Raw genomic sequence first — 24397 nt, 5'->3', positions numbered from 1 at the left:
CCCTGTTTTCCCATACCGGTCCCTATCTTTCTTGGCCCTGCACCTGCTTTCCCAGCAGCTGTATCTTGTTACAGCCACGGCCTGTTGGCACAACATAATTACTTGGTCTCAGGATTCAAGAATAGCTCAAGGCTACCTTTCTTGTTAACTTCAGCACAGCAACTTCAGTACAATTCTGATTACAGGCCTATTCTAATACCAGGCCTGGATTGTGCAGATCTTCAGAGATTCTAAGGCCATGCTTCTGCAGCCATTCTTCTGCAAGTATTGTCTTAAATAGGAATGTAACTTTTGCTAAGTATTTATCATTTTAATGAGAAATATGTTTTCATAAGGTCTTATTCTCAAAACTTCGTGAATAAGCACCTGAAAAATACCCATTAAATATATCCAGATTTGCTTTTCTCTTTGTATGGCTTTTGATATGCATGAGTAACCTAGAAATTACACAGTGGAAGATGACCTCGTATTTCTTTTGCATGCTTTCAAGTGGGACAGTTATGAAACTTTATCCCTTTTTTTTAATCACTTGTGGTGAACACAAAATTGCTTCTGCAAGTACAGGCTGGGTTTAAAAATAAAGAAAACCCATAAAAAGAAAGCCCATGAGTGGTGAATTACCTTGTATTGTTAATACTGTATTGTTAATTTTTTTATTTTTATTTTTATTTTAGCTTGCAAATGTCCTAGAGATTGACTTATCTTTAGTAAAGGTATGTGTGTATAATGCATCTGTTGAACTTGACGTGGAAAGTTCATTGTCTTGCAGCCTGGTTTCATATAACAGTTGCTTATTACATGTGTGTCTGTTTCTTCAGAATGCTGTGTCCATGTATTGTCGGTTAGGCTTTGCTCATAAAAAAGGCCAAGTAATAAACCTGGATAATCTTCATCCATCATGGAAGAATGTTCCTTCAGTAAACAGACTGAAGTAAGTGTCTTCATTCTTTCACAAGGCTTACTTTTCTTGTTGAAGAGAAAGCTTTGAACCAAAATCTGATTGTAAAGCTATTGGTTGTTTTCTTTGACTTCTGAGGCAACAAATGTCACTTGGCTTTCTAATGTGTATAATAACAAGGATACTTGATCCTTTTTTTTTCTTTTTTTTCTTTCTTTCTTTAATCTGAGGATAAGGGGTGGTAATATAGCCTGTAAGTTCAATGTACTACTTTTGTTGCTGTTACTTAATGCTGGCTTTTTGACCTTTAAATGCCTAGTTGCTCACTTTTGAAGCAGAGAAGTGTATACTTGCTTTAAACTCCTAGGGCCAGAAATAACAGCTGTTACTGTGCTAGTACAGAGACAATGTCTCTTGGCACTGCTGTCAGTGAATACGTACATAAAATTTGCTTGCTTGGTATCAGGTACCATTGCAGTTCTTTCACTGACACCTATGTATGTCTATATCAAATCCTGGAAAAGTGATGTTAATACCAGTCAACAAAGGATTCTCCAAGTTGGAGTGCAAAGTTGCATTAATTAAGAGTTGTCATGTGTTCTTAGTTCAGTATCTATTAAGCCCTTTAAAATGACCACTATGCCTGAGTTTTCTTTAATGTTTATTCAGACTGTGAGAAGAAAGTGAATTAGATTTTTTTTTTTTCCTTTGGACTCTTTGACAGCGGTGATTTGAATTTTCAGATCTCTTTTTCAAAATCTGGTATTTTCAAACCCCTAAATAAGCTCTTCTGCTGAAGCTAAAGCAGGACTCCGAGGGATGTCAAGCTTGACTGATTCAGGGCTTAGAAGTATTGAAAGGCATGTACTGGGTATGCCTGTGCATGGACTACTAGCACTGGAAGGCAGAGATACTTCTCTGGTGCTACAGTGACCAATAGATGTGGATTTTAATTCACATTAATAGGAGTACTTTGGACGCTCAAAAGATGCTGCTTTCATGGGACAGTGGGGAAAACAGAAGTCCTATACAGGAAGCTGGGTCATCAGCCACAGATACAGATACCAACAGCCAAGATGATCCAGGTTAGCACTAACAGTAAACTTTAATACATTAGGATCAATTACTTCTATATTTCTAGAGTGCCATAGGCTGTAGAGGGGTCTAGAAACAAGTAAAACACAGATTGTGTAGATCCTTTTTTCATATGGAACATACAGTGGGGGAGGTGGTGTCTATTCTTGGTTTAAAATTCTGTAGCCATATAGCTTTTCTTCTGAGGATGAGACTGACCTGTATTATGGATATCAATTGATGCAAAGATACGAGCTTCAATTGAGAAGTCAATCAATAGTTTAGTAGTGATAAGGGAATTCTGTTCCACTCAGTATGGCAATAACTAACTTTTTTCTGTATTTCTTCAACTTGATGAACTTATTGTAAAAGAAATAAAATGTGATCATGTATTTTCTTTTTGTTCTCTTAGCTGAAACAGCCAGTGTGAGCAGCCTGAATCTGTCTAGTGGACACACAAAGCGTATTGCCTTCCTGTTCGATTCTACTCTCACTGCCTTTTTAATGATGGGAAATCTTTCACCAGTATGTCAAAATTGTTCAATGTATTATGCCAAGAATAAATATGTAGAGCTTTAAAATACTTTGACTTCAATATAATATGGTTGTAATTATTAAAAAAAACCTTGTGTTACTTGTTAAAAAATGTTTTTGCTTAATAAAACTTTACTTACCCATTCCATTCTCAAAGAATTAAGACAGTTTTGTTTTGTTACTCCAGAACTTGAAAAGTCATGCAGTCACTATGTTTGAAGTTGGGAAACTGTCGGATGAGAGTCTTGACAGCTTCTTGGTGGAGCTGGAAAAGGTAATCTGTTTGTTACATGTTTGATCAAATGCTTTTTCAGCACTTGGAAGTGTTTAAAGGGCCAGAAACACCGAGTATTTTCATTGTGTAAAACTGCTTATTTAGCAATACAACGATAAGAACAAGCACCTTATCATACTGAACCTGGTTCAGTTAAATGTTTCTTATTCACAGCATTTATTTCTGTAGTGACTTTCAGGTGCACACTGTGTATGCATATGAATGTGGTGAGTCTGGTGAGCAAAGTGAGTCCGTGAACTACATTTCCCTGAGTCTGTATGTCGACACACCTGCATTAGGGCTTGTTCAATAGAAATCACTTTCTTTTTAGTAAAGTATTAATATTTCTGAAAGTCTGCATGTCATTTTTGTAGGAAAATTTGACCATTATGTCTGGAATGCTTAACCTATCCACCTTTTAAAGATAATTCTAGAAGGACAACTGTAGAATTTTGTAGGAGGACCACTGGCAATTGCTGTATCGTTGTATACCAGTCAGCATGACTGGACATTTAAATCCTTTAACCTAAAGACTGTGTCATAGTTCTGATTTATAGATGTTGTATTTGTGTACTTTTTGACTGTTTGACTAGCATGGCCAAAACTCAATTTTTATTTAACAGCCTCTGCATATGAGCGGCAGGGTTGTTACTCAATTATGAAACTTTAAAATGCCGATTTGTTAATCTTTCCTTTTATGTAATTGTTGCTTGTGGAAACTACCTGCCACTTGTATGCATTTATGTTTGTTTTTTAGGTTCAAAGCACAGGTGAAGGGGAGGCACAGCGGTACTTTGATCATGCGCTTACGCTGAGAAACACAATACTGTTTTTGCGGCATAATAAAGATCTGGGGGCACAAGCTGTACAGCCTGATCAACCTAATAATGGTACTGTGAATACTCTTGAGGAAATCCTTCTAAGTTTGTTTACTTACCTGCTGTGGGCTCAGTTTTCTGATTAAGCTGTTAGTTCAGAAAGCAATTGTTTCGTACTTGTTTAAAAATAGTTTGAAGCCAAAACATCACTTTTCCATCATCCTTTGAGCCTGCATTACTGGCTTTGCCTGTTGAATGACAGATCTGGTTGCCAAAGCTTGGACTTAACATCCAAAGCAATAGATTAAAGCATAATGAAGGCAGGACAAGCTGAACTTGAGGAAGAGATTGGTTTCAAATCTTGTGCTTCTGAAGGCCATATAAAGGAGTCATTGTTTACTCAGAGTTGCTCTGTCAAATGAAACATTTTTCAAGTGGTGAAAGGGAGTGTATTCTTCTAATGGGGGTAGATATTTTTTTTAGATGTTTCTTACTTCCTTAGTATCTCTGCTTATTTCCTGGGCTCAGTTAGTTGGTGAGAAGCAAGCTGTAGTTCTGCCAGACAACCCTGTATGAATGAAACTGCTAAAGTTATGTACAGTTTTATTAAAATTCACCCCAATAATTCAAAACTTAATTGTGGAAAATGTTGTATTTCATGGCTTAGCAGGGGAGAATGGAAAATCTGAAATAATATCTTGGGTTGTGTGTTCAATGCTAAGTGATAATTTAAGAATCTTACACTTTCCACATAGGGTTTCCATTGGACCTCTTACGATGTGAGAGTTTGCTCGGCTTGGATCCAGCTACGTGCAGCAGAGTTCTCAACAAAAATTATACTTTGCTGGTTTCCATGGCACCACTTACCAATGAAATTCGACCTATTAGCAGCTGTACACCCCAGGTGAAAAAAATACGGGGGGTTTCCTCCCCAGTATCTAGTAATGTGGTATCTTAACAGCTTTGTTTTGGATACATCTGTGAGATGTCCCTTTCAAAGTAACCCAAGTACTGGCATGTAGAATAGTATAGCAATTAATCTAAAAGTGTTTAGTGAGGGGAAAACTCAAGTATTCACATTTGTTTTATTTATTTACCTGTTCAATTTACCTGTTCAGGTAGAGTCAATGACAGATACTTTGTTCTTGAATTTGTAGTCATAGAAAATACTATCACCTTTCTGTAAAGTCTTGCAATACTGGACTAAATACCTAGAATATTAGTAGCAGAGTAATACATTTGAACTCCTGTGCTGCAAAACTAGATTTATATTTCTTTAAAACTGTTGATTCATAAATGATAGCTGTACGTAAAACAGTTGCAATGTTGAGTTCTTCCTAATTTCTTGAATAACCTCTCTTCAGCATATTGGACCTGCAATACCAGAAGTCAGTTCAGTTTGGTTCAAACTGTATATTTACCATATAACTGGACAAGGACCACCTTCTCTGTTGCTCTCTAAAGGAACACGTCTTCGAAAACTTCCAGACATTTTTCAGGTATGGTATTCATGGATTTATTTTTCCTCCCTTCTCCAAATGTTTTAAAGATACTCTGTACACTATTTAGGGATGGCAGTTATGTCTCCTTGTCACAATGTCACTCCAGTGTATTTATGCCACCCCTTTCAATTTTAATGTAAAATATGCTACTGCAGTCATTGTGAATTTAAGTTTATGAGCCTATCCCTAGAGTGTGTTACAAAGATGTAGAAGACCTATATCAAAAGATAAAAACCTAGTATATTGTGCTTTTTCTAGTATCATGCGAGATAGGACATCTCTGCATATATCTTTCCCTGGTTTAGAAGATGGCTAAGATGATCGCTTTCAGTTTGGCCACTGTAGAAATCTGTGATGGAGGCTTTGAAGTTCTAGGCTGTAATTATCCCATCAGTTTAAATGACGGAATAATAAAGATTGCACTAGGTTAGACAAAAGGCCTTCCTAGCCCAGTAGCCTGTATCTAGCAGTGGCTGGAAGTAGGAGGAACAAACTCAGCATGCAATACTTCTTAAGACCTTTCCAGCCCTCGGCAATGTTCTGGTCTGGAACTTCCTGATATTGCTGTATGTGATATTGCGTATATAGACATTGTGACTGGAATTCTTGTCTCTGCAGTGATCTGTTGCTCTCCTGAATTCCTTCTAGCCTTGAATCCACCTAACTTCTTAACATCCATACAGTGCTTTGGCAAGGAGTCCTGCAAAACAGTGCAGGTGATAAAAGCATGCCTGAAAGACTTCAGATGCTGCCTTCTCCCATTCTGCCACTTGAGATGCTAATAAGGACAGATGTGCCGCAAAGGAGTACTGTTAGGTGTGTGTATGCTAGGCAACCCTAGGTAGAAGTGGCCATGGCAACTTCTAAACTTGCCTGAACCAAAAATCATTGTACCTATTGACTTTGATTTGAAATACTGCAGATGCTTAGTAGTGTTTAGGTCTTGCTGCTCACAGCGGAATTAATAAAATAATATTGTTCAAATTCATAATTGTAGAGAGGCCTCTACAGTTTGCATCTCATCGCTCTTGAGTAGATGCTTGAGGAGCTAAATATATTAGAACAGTAAGGAGACCTTCAGAGAGAGATGTGCATTCTTTGGGGTACCTACATCAGCAGTCGTCTCTGGCTCTAGGATTTGTAGATGTATTTTCCATTCCTCAAACCTCTTTCATGTGCCCCTTCCCTTTCCAATTTCAAAAATTTGGTAGATTTCGATTTCTAAGACTTACTTTAAGACAACATAGGATTAAGTGAATCAAGGCTTCTAGAGCAGAAGGCGTTTTGTAAGGCTGTGGGTGATGAGCTTGATTCAAACCTTAGTCTGTCATTAGCCTAAACTACCAGTAAATGTATGGATTGTGCACTTTTACTAGTAAAAGGCATTGAGTCTGTAGCCTTGGAAAAGTTCAATACGGATTGAATCTCAGTGTGCTGATAGGTTAGGCTGTCTTGTACTAAATGATCTCACGTTCTGCAGTGTCACAAACTTGCTGGAGCTTTTTTCCTCTGCATGTATATGTGAATGTTTCTCTCCTGCTACTGTTTTGCAGCTTCTTCCTTAGGAACTGTCAAGATATTTCTAGAAATCTTATGAAGGTTCAGGGGAATTCAGTCTTGAAAACTGAGAAACTAGGAAATTATTTCCTAGTCAGTGTTCTTGTTTTCCTGTTTCTCCCCCTTGGATAGGTATTTTGGGGACTGATATACCTTTGTTTCTCTGGTGGTTTTATTTTATCCAGTTTATATTTTGCTTTCAATTTTATGCAGGTTTATTTTCATCTCCTACTTGCTGGGAGGTAGATAGCTCTACAGGAATCGATGACAGATACCTCCTGTTCAAAATAGCATCTTACCTTTGAGATTGGCAAACTTCTGTCTTTACCAGGAATATGAACATGAGTTTGAGAGAGATGAGAACATGAGTATCCTTGGTACAGAGAATAACACTGTAGAGTTGTAGTTAGCTGTTGTGACTTCGTGATTGTAACAATATGCTCATGCCTAACTCTAGTATTTCACTTTATGTGCTTGGATGGTCCATTACTACTGTAAATATTCTTAATTTCTCTCTTCTAGGGTTATGATCGCTTACTAATAACGTCTTGGGGTCACGACCCAGGAGTAGTTCCTACTTCAAATGTGCTCACAATGTTGAATGATGCTTTAACGCATTCTGCTGTTCTAATCCAGGTACAGTGTGCTCTGTATAAATAATGAAAACACAGAATTTTTTTGAGTTAAGCTGCTACATGGTAGAGAACACTAACAATGTAGGAGAGCTACACTTTTGCCAAGAGCTGAAAAATGTTTAACTTCCCTAGCCAATGCTGCTATGATTCAGCCGTGGTTAAGGCATGGGTTTTGAACTGAATGCCTATTACGTATGCATTATTGTATTACAGGCAGATGTAATAGAGTTTTGCTAGCTAAAAATGAGGTGTGGATTTATGAGAGTAGGGATATAGGAAACTGGAATGAAAGTGAAAAGCCCACAAGCTTTTTAGACAGCGGTAGTGTAAAGCAACAGGGAGTAGAAACTGTATTCAAGAAATGGCCTTTTTTTGGGGTGCTTGGTATTTAGCTCTTACAGTAAAGTATGAGCAAAACATGTTTTTTATCACAAACAGCAGAAACAGAGTGGGTTTTTCTATTTGAGAGAAGTAAAATAGCTTCTTCTGTTTCTTCTGTTCAGCTGAACTCTCAGAATGAGTTGTTCAAATAAATAGATATTTAGTATTGTAACAAACATAGTTACACATTCTCAAAGGACCACTTGTGACAGCCTTGACTGCTCAAAAATGTTCTGTACTTAAGGGTGGAAGCTCTGTTTTGCTTCAGGAGCGCTCAGTGAATAGAAAATCAGTTTATAACCAATAATTGGAGAAAAAATCGCTCCTCTTCACTGAAGCTGAACTTTTTTGCGTTCACTCACATACATTTAGGGGGAAGGGTGGGGTATTTTATTAAATTACTTATTTCAGCTTAGTAGGAACTTTAATGTATAAATATCTTGATCTTATTTGTTTCATCACCTTGACTGGTACTCCTTAAAAGGAAGCACAAGTAGGACTAAGCTAAGCTGATGAGTATATATTTTTTTTTTTTTGTTCCTAATTTAATTACTTGATGTTCAGGGGCATGGCATGCATGGAATGGGAGAAACAATGCACATACCTTTCCCATTTGATGAAGCTGAGCAGCAGGGAGGTAACTGATTGTCTTTAACATAATCTTTATACCACCATTTTTAACTCTCTTGCACGTTACCTTGTGCAGTAAGGTTGCAATAAACCTTTTGATACAAATTTTCTTGGACTTACAAGTCAAGTTAGATGAGAAGATTTAAAGAATACTTAAAGGGTTGACAGGTCTGTTCTGAGCTTAGAGATAAAGTCTTCTGCTTTCTATCTTCTCTCTCCTAACTGGAATGTGTTTTCTGGCCTCTTCTTTCCTAGCACAGGTGTAAAGTAGTAACTTCCACAAACACATCTGGATCTTTCTTTGTGTGTACTTGCTTATTAACTAGCAAATATTTAATATATTTAACAGCATAAATAAATCTTCTGTATGTTCTATTCAGCATCTCTTAACTGTAAGACAGGTGAGATGAAAACTGAACAAACTTATCTTGATTAGTAGCACTAGGAACTATTACGGAGGCTTTTTCCCCCAGGAAGAGCTTTGCTAGCAAAATCTCCTATTCCTTCAAAGTCTGCCTAGCTCAACTGATTTTGAAAGGCAGGAATTAACATGTTCTGAAATACGCCTTGATGAGTTAGGGCACAAGCTTTGCATAATTGAGACCATAACCTTCCCACCTGAGAGCTGCCATTAAAGTATGAATTTCCAGATATGAAATCTAAAATTATTTAAGCTACCACTTAGAAAAATCGGGGCCAACTAAAAGCAAAGCTAAACTTTCTAATTTAATTTTCACTAGGTTCAAAATGAGTTATTTTCAACAAAATGAGTTACGTTTGTTCACACTCTGAGATGTCTGTTTTCTTCCAACTTGACGCTAGGTGAAAAATCTTGAAGGCAGAATCTCTAAGTTCTAGCATGAGCAACTCAGTGTTGAAACTCATTGTTAATCTCTAATATTCTATTCTAATTCTTCAGAATTTCAGATATGTGGAACATGTATCTTGTATTGAATTTGCCATAAAAGACACTGGCACTGAAAGAGCTGGACATCTGATTCCTAGCTGAACCTTTCCATCTCTGCTGTCTATATGTGTCTGTGTGTGTGAGAGAGATCATCTTCTGTTTGTATTTTTCTTTTTCCTTGGCTTTTTTACTGTACTATAAAATTCCAATTAGTGCTTGGTGTGGGAAGACTGTGATCACTTAGGTGTTACCCTAGATCTACCAATGTGATCACTAACATGGAGCATAACCAGAGAGAAAAATCCAGATAAAAAAAACTTAGCCTGGCCTAGAGATGAACTTACATGGTTATGGAGGAGGCTTCTTGTAAAATAATGTTGAGTATGTGTTGTTTTTCTACTAGACTTCTCTCGTGTGAACATGGGCATTCATGCGGCTTTAAAAATACTGAGAAGCAAAGTAGACTTGCAGCATTTTTGTGGCTATGTCACTATGTTGAATCCTTCAAGTCGGCACGCTAACAGAAAGCTGAGTGATGCTTCCGATGGGAGAGGTTGGTTACCAATAATTGTCTTTTTTGGCTATGTTCCCTTAATTTCAAATACAGTCATTTTAGCAGAGGTGAGCAAAGGATTAAATTCTTTGGTTTGAAACTCTAAAAATTATAATCCAACACAGATAGGAACCTATTTTGAGTGTAAATCTATTGGCAGTAGGCTTACTTCCTAATTCTTCTTTGTGACTAGATCAGAAATAGCAAATACAGACTGAAAAATCACTGGACTAACAGTCAACAGAAGAAAACCAAAATTTCAAAATATTAAAAGTAAATTATGTCATTTTTATATGCCAGAACTGAATCTTCTGTAAGTGTGCTGAAGATCCTGAAGTTACTCCAATTCTAAAATGAATTGGACCCTATGTTTCTCCATATCCCTTCCTCCAGTTTTCTAGCTGTAAGGTCTTTGGGCAAAGCTTGTGTCATGTTCCTTACATCAGGTGGTAACTAAACTTATATTCACCTACATGTTTATGTAAAAATTACTTTACCTTTAGGAGAGGCTGAACTAGCATCAGGTTCTGATGTAAATGGGAGCACAGAATCATTTGAGATGGTAATAGAAGAAGCCCCAACGGATTCTGCAGTCAAGCAAAGCCTTGAAGGTAAAAACATGGCAAATGGCTTGTACTGAACATTTTCAGTCCACTGGGATACCTTGTTTTTAAGGATCTTAACACGTTGTTTGGTTGTCTGGGACAAGTGCAACACCAACTGTTCTTCCTCTTTAAAATCTGGAATCCCTTAAATCTTTGAGCAGTTCAGTAAATGAACTGTCTTAAAAAGTATGAACTGTCCAGTGGATCCTGCTCAGAGCTAACTGATTTCTGGGGTCAATATTTTTGCTTTGTCTCTTATTAAAATTTGGCTGTCCTTTGGTTTTCTTTCTGTAGTACCCACAACAGAACTGGAATGGGTTCCCCTGGAATTATGCTTTGGCATTCCTCTCTTCAGCTCCGAGTTGAATCAGAAGGTCTGCAGAAAAATTGCCACTCATGGATTATGTAGAAAAGAAAGGTGAGCTGTCATCTGTCAGCTACAGGCTTAACAGTTTGTATGTGTTATGTCCAGAGCTTCTGCAAAAAAACCCACCTACAACTCAATGCCTACTAAAGCAGAACTGGGCTCAGTTTCATGGAGTGCTTAATTCTAGCATGTAAGGTGGTTGCTTTTTGGCTACCAGCTATAATGTGCAATGTAGTAGACTTTAGCTGTGGTAAATTTAAGATTAGGCTGGTTTTGTAGCTTCTGCGGAGAAAAAGTTAATTCTTTGTAGTAAACTGTTTATGAACAGATCAGGAAAAAAGTACATTTGGGTGCCTTCCTACTCATTTCCCCTTTTTAGCCTAGCACAGGCTTTTTCTTTCTTCCGCCTGACTGTTTGGGGCAGGGCTTACTGGCAATGGTTTGATGTAAAATGTGTTTAGCTCTTGTGGAAATTTTCTTTGCTATTGGTATTTTATTTGCTGAGTTAGTCATGGCTTCCGATCAAGGTGTCTTCTGCTTTTTGTTTTTCATTATGAAAGATTACTCTTTCAACAATGGGATTTTTGGGTTTGTTTCTTTTGTGGTTTTTTTTTTTTTTTGTGTGTGTGTGGTTTGTTTTTGTTTTGTTTTTTTCCTGGGGCATGGTTCTGGAGACCAAAAGTAAGGCTGCCTGGAAACATGGCTTAAGGATTTTATTACAGTAGTTGACCTGTTTTTTAACAGTGTGTCGCTAATCTGCTTAAGTCATGTTACCAGACTGTGCTGCATAAGTATGAGACATAATAAAGTCTAATATATTAATTTCTTATGTAAAATAGCATTTTTCAATTGCAGTAATTTCACTTTAGTTAGTGTAAATGTCAGCTAAATGCTATTTTCCCTACCTAGACTCAAGAGCAGATGAGTGGAGCACCTCTTCAGTGATGACTATCAGGCTTTCTGTGTGAAACCTTTTAACTTTGTCACATGATGTTAGGTACTACTAGATTTACTTGTGAGCAAGTTACTATGGTGGTACTTTACTCGTAAAAATTTTTGCATCCTGGACAAAGCTTCTTCTCTTTTGTTTTTGGCAGCCTTCAAAAACTCTTACATTCCAGTAGAAAGCTGTCTCTTCAGGTCCTTAATTTTGTTCATTCATTTCAGGTAAGGAGCAGTAACCCAAATGTAAATCATTCTGATTGGTCTGTCATCCCTCTTTGCCTTTCTACTTGCCATTCTTGGGTGTATGGAAATATACGTGGTTTGTTTTATTTGCTTTTTCTTTGAATGGTAACTGTATTAAAAGCACTATCAACCTCAAATGCTGCTGGTAGCAAAAAGTGAGTACTTCCCTATCCCTTTTCTAATATTATTTGATACTTCTCTCGACTTCCGTGGTTGCATTGTGTAATTAGTTTCATTGTTTTTTTTATGGGGCTTGCACAGTACAGCAGAATTGTTCTTTGCTCCTCCAGTTGTAATGCAGCCTACTCTACTAGTTACTTGATTGATTCTTAGATATGTTAGGGAGATAATACTCCAAACCATGGATGTGCTAATCTTTTGAGATTATCTGCATCTGAAGTCCACTGTGTTCCCTTAGGAAAAAATAAAATACATGAACATGTGTTTCATACCAGTTACTTTTTGTATTTGTCCAAAGATCCTCCAGAACTTGGTGTTGAATGAGTATAGATATGTAAAACTGCATACTCTGGGAGGATTTTTTTAAGAGCATGGAGAGAGAATAGAATAGGGGTCTCGTGTATCAAGCAAGGAGCAGTGCCAGGTCTGTAGCCTTGTATAATTCTGCACGGAAGCGTATGTTAGCAAGGCATGTCCACATTTAACATGGAATCTTCTTAGCTGTGTATGACTTGTGATACTTTTCTCTAAAACCCTTATCTTTTCAGTAAGGTAAGGAACTTGTAGGTTACTTAACCAGGTAGCATTATGGGTGGTGTGATCCTGGAATTGCCTCCTTATGAGAATGGTGGAGATTCCCAGTAGGTCTGAAGCCTCAAAACCATCTGTCAGTCTCAAGTGACTCCTGTCCTAATCTCTTAGATGATCTCTCTGAGATACACTCTCCTTGATGATGATCATAGAGACGGGGGAAAAAAGAAGGTGCTGAAGTGATTCTTAAGCTGAGGAAACCAAACTTCTGGGAAATAAAACTACTCAAAATACAATCAAGTCCGTGCCTTCAAATATGTATACCTCTTAGCACATTATGGGATAAATAGCAGTATGGTAGCTGTCCTGAAGACTTTATAGCTTTACATTCATTTTGCTAGGCCTTTCCTTCAATTTTAAGCCTTAGGCTTCCCTGAAGTTTTCTTTGAAGCCAAGTAATGCATGCACAGATGCAGCTGAGGCAGCTGTACGCTTATTTCATGCTTCCCTTTTGTTTATTCCGTTTTTACTTCCATAACCATTTGGTATTTATTGGGTTAAAGTAACACACTTCAGAAACACTAAGTGTATTTGCAATTTAGATTAGCCTGTCAAATTTAGCTGTTAAATCCTTCATTGTTTGTCTTGTTTTTAAGACACTATTTCTTCCTTTTGCTTTCAGGAAGGTATTTCAACACTGGATCAGCTCCATGATGCTGGTTCTTCCAGTTCACTTTTGCAGCCTATTTCTGCAGATATGGGTGTTCCACTTCCTGCCAAGAATCTCATGTTCAAAGAAGGTGTATTATCTGAATGGAACGGATGGGCCCCTTCCTCAGTTTTTTTCAGCCACACCTAAGGAACAGGCCAAATAGGGATTCTCATGCATTGATCACTAAATGCCTTTCTTCTATTATGGTTAATTCCTAGTGCCAACCACTAAGAAGTGTACTGCTGCTGCAGCATAACCCATGTAAAAGTAGTGTTATAAAAATGTGTCGTGTTGCAGTATTGGGGAAGTGCTTAAACAGTCTAGAACTTGTTACTCATTACTGCATATCTTGCTGCAACAGAGAGCTTTTTAGCTGTCAGCACTATTTTTATCTTGAGACAATCTTTCTTTTGTAACTAAACACGCCCTTTCTAGGCTTTCTGATGATTGTTAAATTTCTATGCTGTCACCACAAAATTGCAATAGTAGTTTTCTATGTTCGTTACTCAGACATAAATTCTGTTTAGTTTTGTACTGTATTACTGAAAGTCTTTCTGTATAAGGAGAGAGATTTGGCTCTTCCTCTGAAAGCTCAGTGATACTATCTGTTTAAAAAAAAAAGTATCATGGTGATATGGGGCATTAAGAATTGTTGAATTCTGTAGTTCAGCTTAACACTGGGGCCTTGACAAATCAGTATGATGGGAAGAGATTTGATGCTCACAGGAGGCTGAGTTAGTGCAGGCTCGAAGGCCTGCTGATGGTTTAAGGCCACTTTGAAGATGTGTGGTGCACTTTCATCTCTGACAGAATTTGATGAGGTGCAGAATTACGGAAGGGCTGGAGTGGTCAGCTCTGTTTGTGTGCTTCTTCATGATAACGGGTTCGTCTTGCTCTTTGTGTGAAACCAGGAGTGTCTGAGACTTGATCACACTGAGTTAGTACCTCATTGTTATTTGAAGCTGGTGATGATTGTTGTGGGAAAACTCCTTATGTCGTAAGTTGAGTTTAAAGTAGACAACTAGACCTGTCCTGTTGGTTAATGTTTGAAAGAAGAGGGCTCTTGATTTTTTCAGTCACTAGCAAAGGAAGACAACAGCAGGGTATGTATAGGCAGAGACTTCTCGGAATCTGTTTTCCTTGAGCCATTAGCTGCTGGTTATAACAAATATTAACAGTGAGCTGTTGCATCTAAAACCATGTTCTGGCTGTATTTATAGGGGATGATTTTTATGTAGCATGATTTCACTTTGTTTATATTAGGCATTAACAACTTCTTGCCAGCTTAAAAAAAAGTCTGTCCTGTTTAGCACACAAGGAGAACAAGAGATGTAGAATGTTAAGACTTTTAACCCAACTGTCTAAAGTACTCTGCCAGCTCTCTTTACTGGAACTGCCTTGTTTTAAAAAGTCATAATTAAAAATGAGACTTAACCATCCTGTCCTTGCTAGCCTACAATACGTAACGGACCAAGAATCTGTGGCACAGATGATGCTGGAAAACAGCAAGGAGAAAAATGGCACCATTTGGGTTTGTATCCTGTTCTGTACGACTAAGAAAAAACAGGACAGAACTTTGAAAAGGACAAATGTACCACGATAAGATAATGCAGTGGCTTCAGTTACAACTGTGAAAATTCCATTCTTTTTCCCTTTGCTTTATATACATTCCTAAAGTGTAAGTGTAGGACTTGCACTCTTAAGAAACAGAGTCTGTAGTACTTCAGTTTGTTCAGTGCTGCTTTCCTACGTCTGTTTTGGTTTTGTATTTTACCAACAGCAGCTGAACTTGCTATTCTGCATATGTTACAGGGTTAGATTCTCTATATAAGGTTAATCACTTAACACTACAGTGACTTTTGTACTGGACGTGCATACTCTCCGTAGCGTGTTTTAAGTTGCCTTATTTCCTTCAAAAGAAATTAAAGAGGAACTGAATGTCAGTCTGCTAGAAATGGCAGAGGAAACATCTACTGTGAGAATTGTTGTGTGGAGATTAAGTCAATATCTAGCACTCTAGATGAGCTAAGCAGTAGGTGATGGCTTACACTTTCAGTACTGTAGATGTTACTTTAAGTGCTACAGTGAGCTGTAGTAGATGAGCTAGTTTGCTGTGTTGTATTGAATTTTGCCATGCACTATCTATACTGGTATGTTAAGTGATGATAGTGCGTTGTGTGGAAGTTTGAAATTGGATGAAAATTTCTTGTTCTCACTGCATATTCTTCGGTGTTACTAAGTGAAGGATACCCTTTGTTATTAGGTTGTCTAAAGTAGTTTCTAAATAAAAGTAGCCTGCTCCTCAGAGTTGTTTAATTCCCATGAATCTTACAATGAAGAGTGAGAATTCCAGATATGTTGCGGTTTTTTCAAACTCAAGCTACTCTAATTTAGGTGCTTCAACACTAGTTTAGGGGCTTAAATGTTCAGGTCAGCATACCCGAGTTTACTGAATAGATTGCAACCAAAGAAGTCCATAAAATACCTGAAACTCGACTACAGATCCAGTGCTTGGGATGGTCCAGAGGCTTTATTCAAAGTATGGGACTTTTGTTTTAAATGTGGTGTAAAAAGATCTCAAAGATCTTCATACCAAAAGAATCTATTTTATATTGTATTGCAAATAAAGACAAATTAAATAAATTTCTTTTCTTCAGGTAGTTTTATTGACAGTGGGGAAAATCATATGCGTTACACACTGTAAAGCTGTTCTAAGTTTTTGTCTTCAGCAAGATGTTTTTTAAGTTGTGGAAGAGCTGTTGGCTTTGTGCTCTGGCACAACCCTAGTAATACTCAGTCTAGATGGATGTACCTGAAGATGTTCAGGAGCCACTAGAAAGCATGTTGTGTTGTGTTCAGGTTTTTTGATATGACTTATTATTTCACAGTTCTTTTTTTTCTTTTCCCTTGTTCTCAATTTTTCCTTTATTTTCTTGTTCAGTGTTCCAAATGGTTTGTATTTTGAAGATTTTAAAGTAGGGCTGTAACTGAATACAGTTGCGCTCTTCTAGTGTGACATTGTTAATATTATACATTGAATTGTACAAAGTCTGTGTTCAATTAAATTATTGGCACATGTAACAAATGTTTACAAATAAACTGGTGTAGGTCAAACCACGTGCAGAATCCTTCACATGCAGTAGTTTTCTTCCTGGGCACAGCACTGAAATGTCACTCTCACTGTAGTGCTCAAGACTACCAAGTGTCATCAAAGTATCTTTTTCCCATGTGCATGCAGTTCTTCAGAAATGCAGTTTTATCAATGGAAACACCTTATTTTAGCATCGTTTTCCCCACACCATACGCTTAACCTCTAAGGAGAAGGGAAAGTACAAGAGGATGGTGTACAGCAATCTAAGCCTGTAGTGTTGGGTGTTTGAAGGCACTTGCACATGTGGGGTCTTACCCATTTTCTTTGACTAAAGACATTTTTGACTAGGAACTTGGAAGGAATGAGATCAAAACTGTTATTTGTTTCTTTAAATTAATCCAGGCTAAGTTTTTTCATCTTAGCAGTATAACTGCAGAGAGTCTGACTGTTGGATTACAATATAAGAAAGAAATATAGACCTAGGTGGTGAAAGAAACCTAATAGCATCCTCATTGGGCTTAAATCTTCCTTTATTCGATCTCAGATTTTCTGGAAAATGTGTATGCAACTACCTCTTTTTTTCTTTTTTTTTTTTTTTTTTTTTTTTTTCTTTAATTCCCCTGTCCTTCCTCTTGACCCCAAGTTGTTTTGTTCAGGTCAAATACTCCAAACACGTGCCTCTAGCTTTGTCATCGTGATAGAGCTCAAGGTTCCTTTTGGACCACACATGAAATGTATCTGGTTTTATTGTTCAGCACTTAAAGCTCATATTAATTGCCCCCCCTGCCCCCATCCCCTGGAGCTAAGCCAAGCTTTTTAATGCTTCTGGAAGAGGGCTTTGGGCGACTTTGATTATCAAGGTCACTTGCTTAGGAGCTACTTGGTACAAGGTGCCTTTTGGAAATGGTGAGTTGGGGCTAGGCAGGCTTTGGGAGTTGGTCTTGCGCAGAAACACAAAGTACTTGTGGGGCTGGAACGAGGGATGCGGCTCAGCGTTCTGTCTTGTACACGTGGAGCTGAACGGTGTTGCGTGGTGTGCTTAAGTCTTCCAAACCTGAATCACTGTCTTCAGTAACGGGCTTAAGGGTTGCGGGTAACTCCTTGTATGCTTGATTCTTTTGTTAGGTGATTCTGCACAGCTCGCAAAAGTGAATCAAAAGCATCGCTGTGTGAATAGGATGTCGGAAGCATTAGTTTATGATAGCTTTCATGAATACGGTGTTGGATTCTTGCAAATTAATGGAGACCTATATTTATATAGGTTTAAATTGTCTCTTTACATTGTGGATATATGTCATGTATCTCTAGGCTCCTGCTCTCCATCCTTTGTTTTCCATTCCACCCTCCCAATCAAAGAAAACTATTGTTCCAAGTCTAAGCAGAACTGTGAAAACCTCAAAATAGGTGCACAAGTGACCCGTGTTGTCTCCCAACATTTTTTCTATACTACAGCAATATAATTTCTTACAATTCCTTATTTATTGTCATCTTGTGTTGTCTTACAGACAACACACACCCCAACAAAGGATATAAGGAAACTTTTTTTTTTTTGGCAATTAAGACAGTGAAGGGCTGGTGCAGTCTCCATCTGTGGAGGTTTTAAAAAACAGACTAGATAAAAAGCCCTGAGCAACCTTACCTGACCTCATGGCTGCCTTTGCTCTGAGCAGATTGGACTGCAGACTGCCTGAAGTCCTTTTCAACCTGAGTTATTCTATGCTTCTGGTCATAAAATGCATGAAGGAATTTTAGACACTTGTTTTTAAGTAGGACAGGGTCAAACGCTAGACAAAATTCAGATTGTGGGTTTGAAGAACACTAGTATAGTGGAACGTACAGCCAGTAATACAACAACAAATTTTCGTAAAACTAGTTCATCACTACTAGCTGCCAGCGTTAGACCAGGATTATGAATGCGGTGTTTGTGTGGTACCAGCTGCATGGAAGCAAACGAACCAGCGACAAGAAAACTTGATGGCAGCAAGAATGTTGGGACTGGAGCCCAGGGCAGCAGCAACAGGTGGAGGACTGAGACCTTGGAGAAGAGGGTGGATGGAGATGGGAGGGTGACGCTGCAGAGAACGGTAGCAAGGAGGCACGTGGCCACAGCAACTTGTAAGTTGTCAAAGTGCTTCCAGGTTCTGTTTTACCTGCTGGTGTCTGGTATGGGGGGATTTACTGCTTTCCTGGTCCAGCAGCACTGAACAGCTTCCATGGCCTCAAGCTCTGGGTGTGAGTTTTGCTGCTGAGAAACATACATCGCTGCTTGAGCTGTAGCTGTCAAGCCTCAGTTGAGTTTTGATTTCTGTTATATAGGTTAGCGCAGAAAGGTTTTTGTGGTTGTTAATGGGCAGGTAATTTTCTAACCTCAGAGGTGGATGCTTTTTTATTGACTTTTCTGTTTGGGTTTTTTTGCCCCCACATGTGAAAGAGGGGAATACTAATGAACTGGCTGTATCCTTTATTTCTAGGTGTGGTGTGCCTGTAGCAGACATCCCAGCAGGAAAAAAGCACCGTGACAAGCAGAGGGATCTGTTGCAGGGCTTTCACAGGCTGTTCTGTTGTGTCTTCCGAGTTGCTTCTGTGTTGTACGAATCACAGATACTATCACTTGAAAACAGTGGTTTCTGTGTTTGTCTTGTTTCAGCCTATTTGCCATTTTGTTTGTAAATGGTAAGGGTTTAGTTCTGTTATGGTCTATATTGTTATAGGACTTGAACTTGTTTTTCCTGGGCTGTAGCTTTTGCTTGCTTTCCTTCTATAGACAAAAAATCGATCACATTTTCTGCGATGCCTGCTTTCTTGATATTTTCCCGTGGGTTTTTGTGCTGCAGCCTCAGCTTTTTACCTGTGGCTAGCCTACGTGTCCCTCTCAATTGCTTTACGCTGCATTTATTGTACTCGTGCAAAATCTAACCTATCTCTGCTTATCTTTCCTGTTATTAATAATGTTCACTTGTGTTTTTCCTTTTGTAAAGCCTTTGGCAAACTGAAAGCTTTCTTTCATTGCCGTTAATGCATAAAATCCCATATGGGGGTGGGGGGGACCTATGTTATTTTGCTTTCCATCACGGTACACATGGGCTTTCATGCTGAGCCATGAGTCCCCTGCTTATGCCATCTGTTTGAAGGGTAGCATTGCCTACACTGATAGCACTAAATTTCTCCGAGTTACCTGGGCCTTTACTTCCAAGAAGCTGTGGAGTTCGGACATGGATTCTGATTGAATGATTTGTCTTGGCGAGACACTGTTTCGTTGTTTCTTCAATTAGTAAGTGTGCTTCTTCAAAAGCTGCAGGACAGTGGGGTCCCTTGACCTGGGAAGAGAAAGATTTAGAAACAATGGGAAGAATTAAGTCACTTGTCAGGAATGAAATGTTCCGTGTGACATTGATGCTGAGCTTGTGGTGTTTGTAAGCTGTTCTGTAGCATATATAGCCTGTGACGTGTCTAGTGTGTGTATGAGCCGTGAGGTTTAGTAAATAGTCTTGGCCCAGCATTGTTGACTGAAAAGAGTTGTTGCAATAGAAGGAATATATTCAAGTGGGCAACAGAAATGAAAATGGAAAGAAGCAAATGGTGAGAAGGAGGAAGGAATAGTAGTCTAGAAGAAGTGCTGGGGAAGGAGGGTAAGTGTCTGTCTGACCTGTTATATCCTAGAGCTCGCTCTTACAGAGTAGAGGAATGGCAACACCTTCTAATTATAGGTCCTCAGGGGACCATTTCTGCCCCCAAAAAAACAGGGAAGAAGTTAGACACAGAAATGAGCGGTGCCAGGGCTGTAAACAGACTGGGAAGCAGGGAGTAGAAATAGGATTGGAAAGCATTCTTATAGCTTATTTTTCCAGCTCTCTGAGCTCCTTCAAACGATCAGCATGAATTTGCCTGGATTGTATTTTCACCCAGTGTATAAAAACAAAACATGTTTTAAAAATGAGCATGAGGTGTTAATAACTTTTTTTTTTAATTTAAATGAGATCGTGTAGCTGTCATACTCTGAAATCACATGTTTAACTGGACCATACAACGTGATGTAGTAGATTGAGGTTTCTAGACACACAAATGTCTTTCCTCTAGGTGTCAGCACTTCTCTTGTTATCGTCTTGACCTCTAGCAACAGGCAGCATCAGCAAAAAAACAGTGGATTTGTGTGTGTGTGTGTTTTTTTTGTTTTTTTTTTTTTTTAATTAAAAGTATTATTCAAGTGGATGCTCTTTGCTAGTGAATACTGCTGAAGTATGACAGTTTTATATAACCGACAGGCAGAACTCTCCTTACTGGTTAAAGAGGCTTCAGAAAACAGACTTGGTTAAAATGTTACTTGCAGGATATCATACAGCTGTTTATAAAACTATCTAAATGATAGGCCTAGGCCTTTGGCAAATATTGACATGACAAATGATATTCATCAGTTGTAATGAGCTTGGTGGTTCCGTAAGCGTTGCCATCTATGACAGCATCTCCTAAGTTAAGCATTAGCTCCAGGTTGGCCAAGTTCTGGCTTTTGAAGCAGAGCCAGGGAGCCTCTGAGAGCAGGATGGGGTGTAGGACTTTGTTACTTCTTATGTGCAGCTGGGTCATGTTCGCGTTTGTTCGTCTGCTGCAAACCCAGCAAGGGCAGACTTAGGCTAACTCTGCTTTCCTGGAGGACTGGAGTCCCTCTCTGGAAAGGTGGTTCAGTGCTGAGTGGGACTCAAGTGTCTGAGCAGCCTGGGGAACTGGGGTCTGAGACACCTTAGGAGCAGGAGAAGGAATGTGGTTTAGCTCAGTGCTGTTTATTTATTTATTTTTTTTTTTATAACAGGTTTGGAGGGTGGAAGAATGAATTTGAAACATCTATTTAATGCGTAGATAGAAAATCGTTGTGAAGCATCTTCTCTCTTGGATCTGGTGCTCTCTCAGATACCTGGCAAGTCTGACAGTGCTAGCATACAGCCATTTGATTCAGAAATACACTTGGGATTTGTGTTCAGAAGACTACTGAAGCTTGGTTTTGTAGCATTCCTTGTACTTCTTGCTCTGCTTTGATCCTGGATAGCAATTTGTCTAGGCTGTGCCTGTACTTCTGACCTTGTGAATTACTTGGAGAGCTCTTTTTTCCTTGGCATGTGCTTCCAAGGCAGTGTGATAAAGTATTATTAGCTGAATGTCTATGTGTCTGTTTCTGAAGTATTAGTTTATTTGGCTAACAAATCTGATTGTGTTGGCTCATATTCTTCATTAGACCAATATTTCTTCCTAGAGAGCTGATTTTACAACTATGTAGAGTATGTCCCGAGGGGACTGAATAGATGTCAGTGACAACACTGAAGGTTTATCCATGGTAACACGGTGATAATATTTCAGAAGGGGGAAGGAGATACTGCATTTTCACCTCCTCTTTTCAGAGCAGATGCATCTCAAATCCGTTATTAAACAGATGGCAGGATCTGTAATTGGAGTGCTCTGTATGCTTGTCTTCAGGCTAGCTGTACAGGAGGTGAAGGTGCCGTGGGGTACGAGTACAACAAGATAAAATAAAATAGACCCAGTTCCTCTGGACAAGATGGTCTGGAGGTTATGATTTGACTTGAGTTCATGTATTGAAATAGCGAATTTACGTCAAGCCTGCAGACTGAGTTGATTGAGCCAACAGCTCCTGGGGACATCACCAAGCTTGTGAGGAGAGTTGGGCAAAGGCAGCCAGCCTCATGCAAAAACTGTCTCAGCAGCAGCAGAGAGCTTGGCCTTGGCTACACAACATACCCACGAGGCTGTGTAAATACACAAGGTGCCTGAATCTACCTCCATTACGAGTGAGACACACCCAGGTCGATCAGCTTGTGCCAAAGCAGAAGCCTGCGAGCAGCTGCATGTGGGCACCTTCTCTGCACCTTTGTGTAAACTTGCGCTTTAGACCAGCAAAAGTGGAACTGGCAGGGACTTTTTTGATGAGCAGTCCTGGGCAGAAAGTGCTGATTTGCTGAAAGGGAGCTTCATGGGCCCAAGATGCCTGTGTATGTGCAATCCACCCTTTTTTTCCCCCTGTAGCAGAGGTATGTCTATAATTGTGTATATATACATAGAGGTATGTATATAATTCATATAAATAGCTGCATGTAATGGAAAGAAACCCTATAGCCCACAATTAGGAAAAAAAAAAATATTAAGCATCCCATGTAGAAGAACTGTTATGCTCTGAGTTGGGTAGAACAGCTGCTTTCTGTATCAAGGGAGTAATATAAATACTGCTTTCTTAGGATGCAGAACAAACCGTTACTTCTTTCATAAACTGATTTTTAACTCCCAGCCAGTGGTACCACTGTGCTGCTGATACTGGAAAAGTACCAATTGCTGCCTGGCAGGGTTTTAATAGGATGCAAACAGGCAGGGCTTCTGCAATCCAACAGAGAGCAGTCTTGCATTTAAAAAAATGAGACAGTAATCTATTGCACAGAAGTACTGTTGTACCTGCTCCTTCTCAGTTAGGAGTAGAGCAGCTACCCAGAAGCTCTTGATTTTAGAAAAATAGGTTTTTCTGAACAGGCCTTCTCCCCTTGTATCCCTGTTCCTGGTTGAATCTCCATCTGCAGAGGGTGGATGAGCTTGTTGTGAGGGTACCAAGTTTCTGGCTTGGCTTCCTGCCTTTCCTTTGTCTTTGTGAGTGCTGCAGGGCACAAGTGGCTTCTTGACGTGTGCTGGTGCAGGGTCCCTACCCCGGGGGACGTGTCAGAGTGGTGTGCCTGGCTGTCTGCAAGCCACGTCCCCGCTTGGCTGACTGCCTTTTCTCAAAGACGATGAGTTTGTGCTGTTCAAACAGCCCAGCTGCCAACCTCTTCATGCTTGCTTGCAGTCAGCATGCATGCATCCATGGGGCAAAAACCATCGCTCCCTTTGCGCTTAAAAGCAACCCCTGGACCACTTCAGCAATGCAGCCCAAGCAGATGCCCCTAAAGCAGTTTCATCCCTGTGTCCAACCCCTTTGGACCATCCTGCATTAGCAAAGCACGGCTGGATTCCCTGCGGCTCTCGCAGTGGGGTGGGTGGGGGGTGGCTCGTTGCACACCCAAGGTGGTGGTGGCACAGCGTGAGGGATTATTTTATGTCATTTGTAGGCAGGTGTCCCCCAGGCTCCGCGTTATGCTTTGCTTTTGTGGGCCAACAGTCAGATGTACAGTCAGGTAATACTTTGTGTGAGGAGGGAAGGAGAGAGAGGAAGAAATGATTCTTAGTGTATAGTTCTTGTTAGACGCTAAGAAAAAAAAAACTTAAAGATTTTTAATGCTCTTAATAGATTTCCATTTGCTTGAATAGAGAAGAGCTCAGGTGGATTTCTTAAAATATTTAGAGGGTAAGTTTAGTTTGATTAAAGCCTATATGGTCTGCCACTGAAGAAAAGTTGCTATAATGGAAAAAAATCTCCTGAGATAATTAGTCTGTGCTGAGATCAATTAGCAGCGCTGGTGGGATGATTCAAAGGAAGGAGCCTGACCCTGGAGTACCTCTGGGCTCTTAGCAGGGCTGTGGGGGAAGAAGAGGAGAAATAGATGGTACCATGCGACTGAGAGAGCTCACAGGAATTTTATTGCTATTGCTCCTGCTTTGCTGTACCAGGACTGCTGGGCTAGGATTGCTCTTGCAGATTTTTCCATTCTATTTCCTCTGGCTCTGCTGTCAAACCCACAATAGTGACATTGCTTCATGTCACTATTCCAGCATCTAACAGCTCCTTGGGAAGGGTTTTTCCCTATGACAGAGCCGTGCTGTGTCTTCCTGCCTTTACCTTGCTGCACACCTCCCCTTCCCACTCGCAGCACCTTTGACAAGCTGGATGAGAAGACATGGTGATGAAATGTGTCCCAACCTGCTCCTGAACATCTCAAGAGTCCTGTCATCTCAGATGACTTCAGAAAGGTCTGTGCAGGGATGGGAGGCCACTGAGGTACCAGTGAGAGGGCTCTGATAGAGCTGTACTGTCTGC

The 24397-nt window shown here is 39.5% G+C and overlaps 1 protein-coding gene across 1 annotated transcript in view; it reads left to right on the top strand.

The window, feature by feature from the left end:
- The window catches only part of FAM91A1 (family with sequence similarity 91 member A1), a 28950-nt gene extending 12487 nt beyond the window's left edge, over positions 1-16463 (top strand). The window contains exons 10-24 of the mRNA XM_055704921.1: positions 675-713; positions 819-931; positions 1865-1983; positions 2385-2497; positions 2694-2780; positions 3538-3670; positions 4354-4502; positions 4963-5097; positions 7180-7293; positions 8238-8310; positions 9614-9763; positions 10267-10374; positions 10663-10786; positions 11833-11902; positions 13317-16463. Coding sequence (XP_055560896.1) covers positions 675-713; positions 819-931; positions 1865-1983; positions 2385-2497; positions 2694-2780; positions 3538-3670; positions 4354-4502; positions 4963-5097; positions 7180-7293; positions 8238-8310; positions 9614-9763; positions 10267-10374; positions 10663-10786; positions 11833-11902; positions 13317-13493 — 1704 coding nt within the window. The 3' untranslated portion in view covers positions 13494-16463. The remainder of the gene's footprint in view (positions 1-674; positions 714-818; positions 932-1864; positions 1984-2384; positions 2498-2693; positions 2781-3537; positions 3671-4353; positions 4503-4962; positions 5098-7179; positions 7294-8237; positions 8311-9613; positions 9764-10266; positions 10375-10662; positions 10787-11832; positions 11903-13316) is intronic.
- Positions 16464-24397: the final 7934 nt, after the last annotated feature.

This window comes from Falco cherrug, chromosome 3 (genome assembly GCF_023634085.1).
Source record: "Falco cherrug isolate bFalChe1 chromosome 3, bFalChe1.pri, whole genome shotgun sequence".
Taxonomy (NCBI): Eukaryota; Metazoa; Chordata; class Aves; order Falconiformes; family Falconidae; genus Falco; species Falco cherrug.
The sequence above is the reverse complement of the archived record's forward strand: the minus strand, read 5'-3'. Positions and strand labels throughout refer to the sequence as shown.